The sequence below is a fragment of the Pelophylax lessonae genome, assembly GCF_965119305.1.
Source record: "Pelophylax lessonae genome assembly, chromosome: 5".
In the NCBI taxonomy this organism is placed as follows: domain Eukaryota; kingdom Metazoa; phylum Chordata; class Amphibia; order Anura; family Ranidae; genus Pelophylax; species Pelophylax lessonae.
Genome location: NC_138772.1, coordinates 283,653,340 through 283,664,396, shown reverse-complemented (window position 1 = coordinate 283,664,396; position 11,057 = coordinate 283,653,340). Strand labels below are relative to the sequence as shown.

Sequence of the window (11,057 nt, the reverse complement as noted above, 5' to 3'; positions counted from 1 at the left end):
GCCAGTTGTGGCAGCTTTAGGAATCTGTCAGTTTTTGAAAGACTATATTAAAAAGCTGACCAAAGGTTCTATCCAAAAGGAATCTGTGGAAGAATTGGCAGAAATTACTCATGCTGTTTTATGATGGACGCCCTCAAAGATTCCATTCATCAGATTTCCTGGGTAGCCCTTCTCTCTGTCCATATGCGCAGATTTCTGTGGCTTAAAAACTGGTCAGCAGAATTACGTTGTAAAAAACTGCTGACATCCTTCCCCTTCCATGGGGAACGTCTCTTTGGGGACGATCTGAATAAATACATCCAAAAGATCTCAGGGAGGAAAAGTGCCCTGTTGCCAGTAAAACGGAGGAATAAAACTCCATCCTTTAAGGCTCAAAGCATTACTGTTCCCTACAATGTATCAGTATCTAAGCATTTATATTATTTAATTCACAACACACTCACAACAAGGGAGTGATCAGTGCTAGCGGCATCCTAAAATTTACACCACCATAGATTGCTCGCAGTCCCACTTAAATTTATCAGTATCTAAGCAGCTTTGACGGCCTCAGCCGCCAGGTTTCAGGAAAATTTAGCGTCAAGGTCAGAAAAGACCCTGGGTCCAAAAGCCTGGCAAAACAGGCTCCAAGTCTGCCTTATGAAGAGGTGCCCCCACAGTTGGAGAGACTTTTACTTTTGCAAATGCAATCCACTGTAACTCAGGGCTACATGATAGAATTCAGGGAGTTTCCTCCTTTTCGTTTTCTCGGTTTAAACATCCCTGTGTGCCCGGTAAGAAGTAGACCCTTGTTCAGGGCTCTGCAACACCTGTGGGTACAGGGTGTAATTGTGGGAAGTTTCAACCAGCTAAAGGTTTGTGGGGTTTTACTCCCACCCCTTTCAGTGTCAAAACCAAAGGGGGAGGTAAGACCCATTCTGAATCTCAAAGCACTGAACCAGTACCTGACAGTTTGGTCATTCCGGATGGAATCCATTTGCTCAGTGGTAGCCTATCTAGGAAGAGGAAATTTTTTGGCCTCCATAGATGTCAAGGACGCATACCTCCATGTGCCAATCTTCAAGTCGCACCAGAGGTTTATGTGGTTTGCAGTAGGGCAGTGCCATTTCCAGTTCGTAGCTCTGCTGTTCGGTCTGGCTACAGCTCCCGGGGTTTTTACAAAAATCTTGGCTCTGGTGTTAGCTTTTTTAAGGTCCCCAGGCACCTCTGTCATGGGTTACCTGAACAACCTACTGTTAAAGAATCGTTCAAGCTTAGGGCCGATTCAAGACGTGTCCTGAACTACCCAGTTTCTAGAGGGTTTGGGTTGGATCATCAATCTAGAAAAATCCACTTTAAAGCCTGATCAAGTCTTGGAATGTCTGGGTCTGGTTCTCGACACAGTTCAGGCAAAAAAGGCCATAAGAAGCTTGGTTCAGTTCGAAGAGAGAAAAAAAGTTTCCCTCCATACGACTATGCATGGGGCTGTTGGGCAAAATGGTGGCCTCTTTTGAGGTAGTCACTTATGCTCAATTCCACTCCAGACTGTTTCAGAACAGTATTCTGTCTGCTTGGAACAAGAAGGTCCAAGCGTTGGATTTCCCTTTGTCTCCTCCCGTGAGGGTAAGGCAGGATCTGTCTTGGTGGATGATTCTCATCAACCTAAGCAAGGGAAAATCTTGTTTGCCAGTAACCTGGAAGGTTGTGATCACAGACGCCAGCCTTGGAGGGTCTTTCTATCCAAGGGACTTGGTCTAGGGTGGAGAGATTCTTGACCATCAACATCTTGGAAACCAGGGCGGTCCGTTTGGCGCTGTGTCATTGGACAACCAGGTTGTAGGGGTGTCCTCTCAGGATTCAGTCAGACAATGCAACCCTGGTGGCTTATATATAAACCATCAAGGGGGCACCACAAGTGGTTCAGAAACAAGTGAACCACGTTCTGACATGAGCAGAGGGGTATGTTCCCTGTCTGTCAGCAGTATTCATCCCAGGTGTGAACAATTGGAAGGCAGACTTTCTAAGTTGCCAGCAATTGTGTCCAGGGGATTGGCCCTGCATCCTGAGGTGTTTCAGCTGATTTGTCAACATTTGGGTACCCCCGATGTAGATCGATTGGCATCCAGGTGCAACAACAAGCTGAACAATTTTGTGTCCAGAACCAAGGATCCGATCGCTGTCGGAACAGATGCCTTAGTGACCCCTTGGTCACATTTCAGCCTGATGTATGCATTTCCTCTGGTCCAAATTCTGCCACAGTTGAGCAGAGTTTAGGTTGAAGGGAAGCCGGTGATCCTGGTGGCTCCTGCATGGTTCGCAGAGGTTGTGAGGTTAGCGGTTGGAGAGCCATGGTTGCTTCCATGTCGTCCAGATCTGCTCTCCCAGGGTCCCATATTCCATCCTGCTTTGCGGTCGCTGAATTTGACGGCCTGGCTATTGAAACCAGAATCTTGAGGGATCGGGGGGGATCTTGGGCTTGGTTTTGGCTACATTGATTAATGCCAGGAAGCCTGTCTCTAGGAGAATTTATTAGAGTTTGGAAATCCTATATCTCTTGGTGTAATTCCAAAAAATGGTATCCTCATAAGTATTGATAGAATTCTTGCTTTTCTTCAGGTAGGGGTGCTCCTAAATTTGACATTAGGGACCATAAAAGGTCAAGTCTCAGCCTTGTCGTTTTTTTTTTTTAAGAGATCTTTAGCGCAATACTCTTTGGTGCGGGCATTTATGCAAGATGTGATTCGCATGGTCCCGCCAATTAAGCCACCCCTGTGTCCTTGGGACCTGAATCTTGTACGCTCTGCGCTGCAGAGGCAGCCTTTTGAACCTATCAGGCAGATTCTCTTGGTATTATTGGTAAGGAAATTGGTCTTTTTGGATGCTATAACCTCAGCCAGGAGGGTCCCAGATATGAGAAAGGGGGGGGGGGGGAAGTCTGCGCTAAGGCTAAAGGTATGTATATATGTGACTGGCTGCTGCCTACCTCCAAAGTATAGCTCAATAGGGATATACAAGAAATGGGAGGGGGGGGGGTTGAGGTAAATGGCGCTGCCTAATGCAATATTCTGGGTAGATCAGATATAACAGAGCACTATGCAGAGTATAAAATTCAGAGTAAAAAAACCACAATAAGTCTTATATCAAAAAATGATATACATAAAAAGTGGAAACGTGCCATAAAGTGTAAGTGAGGAGAAATTAAAACACTATAAACTTTATGCAAAATGGGGGTGGTAGTGAATATAATGTGCACGGTTGATAAAATAATTAGTAGGTAAACCCCAATGAAAATGTATGTAAATATAATCCAGGTGACTTCATGTGAAATATAACATTTGGTTGTAAAATAGTAAAAAATATATATCTAAATTATATTTTAAAGTGCCAAGTGATTACCAGTAGTAAACAATAGGTGTAACATCATATGCTATTATGATAAAAGTGACTGGTGCAGCAAGAGACAACAGTGCAATGATTAGACAGCAATATTCATGGGGAAAGGTGACTGGAGTGATAAATAAATATTATTATGAAGTCCAAAAGGTGATGCTGATGTGGAATCCCAGAAAATTTAAGCGGCTCTTGATGTGATCCAATTCGGACGTGCAGGTGAGGAAACTAAGTGCTCCCCTCGCAATATAGCCCGCACTCACCGGAACTCTGTTCCCCTACAGGGGTAGAAAGCGTGGTACCCTCAAGAGGTGATATCCTTTTAGGTAAATGTGTTCACTGGTATGGATCATCCGATTGGGTCATTAAGATATGGGATATACTCAATAGTGGTAAACATACATAGCTTCCAAGGGCGTCAGCACAGGTCAAATGGGATAAGGGGAATCCAGACCGTAAAGCGAAAAAGCCTCGACAGATTATCGGCAAGGCCAATATATCGAGGGCCGATATGCACTTTCCACGATTTATTGGAATCGGCCCCGGAGGTTACCGATATTGCCGTTATTGTTGCGACGTCATTGCATATGTTGCACCATGCTCTTCCGCGCATTGGGACAGCTTCTGCCTTCTTAGGCCGCCTCCCTCAGCCTCATCTGGAGTCAGGGAGTCTCGGGACAGCGAGTGTACAGTGTAGTGTACAGTGCACACAGTGTGTTTAACACAGCCGCCACATATACAGCTGCCCGGTAACAGCCAGCCAGCCACCCACCCACACACCCACCCACAGGCCTGTACCAGCCAGCCACAGGCCCTGTCTGTACCAGCTAGCCAGCCACAGGCCCTGGGCCTGTACCAGACAGCCACCCATCACACAGGGTGCCAGCAGCCACCCACAAAGGGTGCAAGCCAGCCACCCACCACACAGGGTGCCAGCCAGCCACCCACCAAATGGTGCCAGCCAGCCACCCACCAAAGGATGCCAGCCAGACACCCACCAAAGAGTGCCAGTCACCCACCACAGGGTGCCCGCCAGCCTCCAAAGGGTGCCAGCCACCCACCTAAGGGTACCAGCTAGCCAGCCACCCACCAAAAAGTGCCAGCCAGCCAGGCAGCCACCCACCAAAAGGTGCCAGCCAGCCACCCACCAAAGGGTGCCAGCCAGCCACCCACCCACCAAAGGGTGCCAGCCACTCATCACCACAGGGTGCCAGACAACCAGTTTTTTTTTTTTTTTTTAAGCCTATATTCAATTTCAGTAGTGTCTTTCAAATTTCAATGGAGATAAAAGCAGGTAGAAAAATTAAAAGTGTGGTCTAGGACTATTTCTCATCTCCATCTCCAGGAAAAGCAACAGCAGTGTACAACATGTGCACAAACAATGTAAGCATGGGATAAATAACTGCAAAAAACAAAAATATGTCAAATCTTTGGGCCCATCTAAAAGTTCATCATGTTGAATTATATCATCATGCAGCACAGAAAAACAAAATGAATAACAAGGGGAAACATCACTATCCCAGGCAACAATAACAGATATGTTTCAGAAAAAAAAACAGGTGGCTAAAATTGGATGGAAGATCCCAACTGCTGGACAGAGTAATCACAGAGATGATGGTCACTGATAACCAGTCATTTACAATGGTGTCTGACTCTGGATTTAAGCGGTTGATGTCCATAGTTGAGCCAAGGTTCACACTGAAGAGTGAGAAATATTATCGAACCAAAATGCTGGGAAAGATTCACCAAAAGGTCATTGAGAAAGTAAAGGCTATGCTGAAACCAGAAAATGCTGGCAACTCACTCTCATTCACGACTGACTGCTGGTCAGGACAAACAGAATCACTAATGAGTCTTACATGCCCCTTCATCGACAGCGGATGGACAAGAAGGCATTTGGTGTTGAATACAAAAGTGATGCAAGCATCCCACACTGGGAAGTACATTACAGAAAGGTTTCTAGGTATGCTAGAAGAATGGGGAATCACCAAATACCGAGTGATGATTGCGCTTTGAGACTGCGGAGCGAACATGGTGAAAGGAATGAGACTTGCTGAAGTGTCAGACCTCAGTTGCATGGCACACACCCTCCAACTTGTGGTAAATTATGGTCTGTCAAATGAGAGAGTTTTGCTTGACATAATTAGCATGCTGAAGAGATGTGCAGGCCATTTCCACCATTCAATCCTTGGCAAGTAGCGACTGAGGTGCATTCAGGAAGACCTTGGCCTACCCAAAAACAACTTGATTAATGCTGTTCCAACACGATGAAACTCAACGCTTCACATGCTGCAAAGAATGCTGGAGCAGAAGCGAGCTCTTACCATATATTCAGGTGAACATGAAGGATTTTCTTGTCCTACTGCTGATCAGTGGCACATTGTAGCCAATGTCAATGAGACTCTCCTCCCCATAGAGGAAGTGACACTAGAGGTGAGTAATTTCGACTCATCTGTGTCATCTGTATGAGAGTGCTGAAGATGCTTTTTCAAGAGAATGAAGTGCCCAACACATGTGGCACTAAAATATGTGGGCAGGCCATGAGGGACAGCCTCGACAACTGTTTTGAGAAGCATGAAGAGAATAAAAATGTTGTGCTTGCATGTCTTTTGGATCCTCGATACAAGAACCATCCTTTCTCTTCTGATGATGTATTGGCCAAGGCAAAACAATGGCTGACAGAAGATATTCAACAGGAGGTGTAGGAGGTTCCTACCGAAAAGAAAAGTCAAGAAGAGCAGGTTTCTAATGTGGAAGAGCAGGATGCTTCAAAAAACGAAAAATGTCCAAAAAGACAACGGACAGAAAAGAAATGTGGTCAAATAGATGCCATGTTCAGTGTTTTATTTGGGCCTCATGCGGAGGATTCTTCTGAATCTGCAATAACGAGCCTGGATGATGAACTTCATCTCTATTTGAAGGAGCCAGAAGAAGTGGTGATCCTCTTCAGTGGTGAAAAGAAAATGAGTCACGCTACAAAAGACTTGCTTCTCATGCTAGAAAATACCTTTCTGCTCCTCCTTCCTCGGTACCAAGTGAGCGTGTTTGTAGTGAAGTGGCAGCAATTTATGAAAAAAACAGAAGCCGTTTTAACTAGTGAACATGCTGAAATGTTATGCTTTCTGCACTATAATATATTGTTCTACTTAACTGGGAGTATTGAAAGTGTAGTAGTATAGTAATACTGTCCACTCCACTCCAACACATTCCACTGTCTAGCTTTTGTCTAGCTTTTTTTCTAGCAGTTTTGCACTGACTGCGCTGCAGTCAGTGCAAAACTACAAGCAGAAAAGCTAGACAGTGGATTGGAGTCAGTGGACTATTGCTGCAATAATTTTAAATCACTACTGCACTGCAGTAGTGATTTAAAATTGTTGCAGTGAGTGAGTGTACTACTGCAGCAGTAGTCCACTGACTCCTTACTGTCTAGTAGAGCTGCACGATTAATCGTAACAGAATCGAGATCGCGATTCACTCCCCCTGACGAACTTAACATGACACTTGCTCGATTCTTTACATAGCTATGAGGGAGCAGCTGTCAAAAAAAAAAAGCCTCCCGCAAAAGCCTATCAGCATTAGTCTCCCACTGAACTGTAAACACAAATGATTTCATTGTATCTTTTCTTTCCCTCTGCCGGAGGAAGGAAGTTTAACCTCTTAAAGTCTAAACCTTTTTCCTACACTTGTTGCTTGCAAGTTAAATCAGTTTATTTTTCCTAGAAAAGTAGTTAGAACCCCCAAACATTTATATATTTATTTTTTTTAGCAGAGACCCTGCAGAATAAAATAGTGATTGTTGTAAATTTTTATGTCACACTGTATTTGCGCAGCAGTCTTTCAAACGCAATTAATACACTTTAATGAATAAAAAAATAAAATAAAACAAAACCGTAAAATTATACCAATTTTTTTTATAATGTAAAATATGTTACACAGAGAATCATGAGAGAATCGTGATCTTTATTCCAAACAAAAAAATGGTGATTCTGATTTTGGCCAGAATCGTGCAGCTCTACTGTCTAGCCTTTTTTTCTAGCAGTTTTGCACTGACTGCAGTTAGTCATTTAAAATCGTTGCAGTGAGTGCACTACTGCAGCAGTAGTCCACTGACTCCTCTAATCCCCTATCTAGCTGTTTGTTGTTGTCTAGCTTTTTTTTCTAGCAGTTTAATTTGCACTGATTGCAGTAGTGATTTTAAATTATTGCAGTGAATGCACTACTGCAGCAGCAGTAGTCCACTGACTCTAAACCACTGTCTAGCTGTTCGTATAGCTTATTTTCTAGCAATTTTGCACTGACTGCACTGCAGTAGTGATGTAAAATTATTGCAGTGAGTTAGTGCACTACTACAGCAGTTTATGCATCATTCACAATCAGATGATGTCCCTGCAAGTGCGGCTTTCCTATCAGTTTTCATGCAGTTAAGGTGTGAAGAACGAGCCCTTAATGCTAAAAATGTTAGTAAAAAAACATTAACATGTTTTGTAAGAGCTGGTTCACACTACCACGATCCTAAAGTCGCCCCATAAAGGGGCGACTTGTTAGCGCGACTTGTGAATTATTTAAAGAGACTTCTATGATAGACGACTTTGTATTTGGCCAATCATAATATGATGTGTTGTGACCTAATTTCCCTTTCCTGTTTTTTTTGCTTATTTCTGTTTTCCCATGTGTCCTGTGTTGTGTGTGTGTGTGTGTTATTGCACAAGTATTTGTTAGCCATGTTTGGCTTGTGGCTTGTCATATCGGATGTCAGCTGTTATACCAGCGGGTTTGGCAGTATTAATTGAAGACGAAGAGAGGAAACGCAGGATGAGGATGAGAAGAAGAAGGCGATACTGGATCCATCCTATCATTTCTAATCGGGAAAGCAGAGGGCAGTTCTGGGCCATGTATGCAAACTTGTGTGCTTTTGAGGACAAGTTTTTTAATTTTACTCATATGTCCATGGCAAGGTAATGAAACTTTGTAAAATTAAATTGTCAAATGCGTAAAAGAATATAGAGATATGTGCGTACAGCTAACATTGTCTAAAATTTTCAATTTTTATTTTAGCAAGTGGCATAATTCTTATTTTCCTTTTTTTATAATAGTTTTGATGAATTACTTGGTCTGGTTGGCATCGATTTGCAGCGGCAGGACATGTCTTTTTGTAGAAGTATCTTACCTACTGAACGATTGATAATCACACTAAGGTAAACTATAGTGACATATTTTTTTTTTTTTGGGCGTTATGCTCAACAAAATAAAAAGTTATCACACCTTTTTGTTTGAAAATAGGGGTTCTGGAGCAAACTTGGTCAGCAATATATTTTCGGATACTCTGCAAGTGTAATTTTTTCATTGCTTCACCAGATTATAGACTATGCATATTTTACCATTTCAGGATAGCGTATATTGCACAATATAGCATCTAAACACTAATTTAACAAATGCACCACAATACTGTCATTTTCATTAGAAAACAATATTTATTACATAACTTAAAAACAAACATAACTTTTTTCAGGCAACACATCAAAAATAACATAAAAAAATAACTTTACAACTGGTGATATACATTTTCAAAGTTGGGCTCACTGCCTGACCCACTGCTGCCTGTAGGCCTTGCCGACTGGCTTTCATTTGGTGCCATCATATTAAAAGATGGTGGTTGATATGCTCTGGCTGAAACAGGGGTGCCAATTGTGGAGGTAATAGGGGATGGGGAAGGGTATGTTATTGGGTTTGATGACTGTAGTACATTCCCATACTCATCATGGTACGGGTGGTATCGAGGAGGATAGTAAGGGTGGGTTCTAGGTGGTGGAGGGGTAGGATGGGGATAATATGGCCCAGATGGTGGTGGTGGGCCATATTGTGTCGGTGGGCCTAAGCTTTGGGAAGAGCACGTTGGTGTTTCCTCCTGAAGACTTGTTTGTATCATGTCCATTATGGACTTGCGCAGGTTGTGTTTCTTCTCTTTTGGGACATGTTTCATGAGGCCCGCAACCATGATCCCAAAGCACTGGTCTTCGCTCTCCATATTTTGGAGCATCTCCTGAAGTTTGTCGACTACTTTTACAAACTTGTCAGTGCTTTCACCACCACTTGCTCTTGCAGGTCTTCTAGGTAGACGCCTCCTGCTCACATTGGAAACTTGGCTGGGCCCAGCTTGCTCCTCCCGGTTAGAAGACTCCTCGGGCGGCAGCTCTTCAGGTATGTCTTCCCTGGACTCTTCTTCACCAAGAGGTTCATTGGCCGCAGTCACTTGGGCCAAAGTTTCCTGAGAGTCTCCATGCGCCTCACTTTCACCCTCCCAACTGGCTTGTGTTCTGGAATAAAAATAGAATACTTTTTAGGCACACCATTCAAAAATTCTAATCAACACTTTACAAACATTACAGATGTTAGCTCACTCTCTCAATGCCATGAAGGGTCTCAAAAAGTCCAACTCCTCGGCGTGGACATAGGGGGCGACCTTTTTTGCTGCAGAACCACTTCGCTGCTCCCTGAGCCTACGAAGGTGTCGCTGGAAACAGTCTCGCAACCCCTTCCATCGTGTCTGGATAACTTGCACTGAAAAAAATAACAAGAAACATAAAATGTATTTTGTCTTTCAGGTACCTGGCAACAGGACATTCCATTGGGAGTTTAAATTATCAATTCATGGTGGGCAAGTCGACACTCAGCTACATTATCACTGAAACCTGTGAGATATTATGGGATGTGCACAATGGAATTGTAATGAAGAAGCCGAATGAAGATGACTGGAAGACAATAGCCCAATGTTTTTGGGAACGGTGCAATTTCTCAAATTGCCTTGGAGCTATAGACGGGAAGCACATCCGTGTTTTTAAGCCACTTGGTAGTGGAAGTAGTTTCTTCAATTACAAAAAGTTTTTCTCCTTTGTTTTGCTAGCAGTGGCCGACGCAAACTATTGCTTCATCTACATAGACATTGAATCATATGGAAGCAGCTCCGATTCCCGTATTTTTGTCAATTCATCTTTTGGCCAAATGCTACGAGACAATCAGCTACTTCTTCCTCATAACTGTCCCTTACCTGGGACTGATGAACCCCCGCTACCTTATGTCTTTGTTGCAGATGAGGTGTTTGCGGTGGGAGAACACCTAATGAGGCCTTACTCCAACCGTAATCTGAGTACACCCAAAAACATTTTCAATTATCGGCTGACCAGGGCAAGAAGGGTGGAAGAGTGCACTTTTGGCATTCTGGCCAATAAATGGCGCGTACTGCACACCCCTATTGCTTTAAACTTAGAGAACGCAATAACTGCAGTGAAAGCAGCTTGCGTGCTCCACAATTTTGTACGACAACGGGATGAGTACAATTTTGAGGATTCTCTTCAACATGATCTGGAAACAGCACAATTGACTGCTGTTCGGGGATCCAGTGATGTTGCCACAATTAGAACTAAATTTACCTCTTTCTTCATGTCATGGGTGCAGTAGAATGGCAAACGGAGGTTTTTTGGATCCTAAAGGAAATATATTTTTGGATGCTGGGGTGTTTTGAGTTATGTTATATGGCCTGTACTGCGTGTTTACAACTGTTTATGTTAAGCGATTCTCTTTGTTTAATAAAAATTTCATTCTGATTGAGGAGTAAAATCATTGTCTCCATATATATATCCTATCAGTGTCCACCAGTGCCACGTATCAGTGTCCGCTAGTGCCACGGCCACGTA

The 11,057-nt window shown here is 43.3% G+C and overlaps 1 protein-coding gene across 1 annotated transcript; it reads left to right on the top strand.

Annotated features, from left to right (window-relative positions):
- Positions 1-10,014: 10,014 nt before the first annotated feature.
- Positions 10,015-10,821, top strand: LOC309555599 (uncharacterized protein; the record flags this gene model as incomplete). Its single annotated transcript, XM_082257652.1, has 1 exon — positions 10,015-10,821. The coding sequence occupies one exon, from the start codon at positions 10,015-10,017 to the stop codon at positions 10,819-10,821; it is 807 nt and encodes a 268-aa protein (XP_082113778.1).
- Positions 10,822-11,057: the final 236 nt, after the last annotated feature.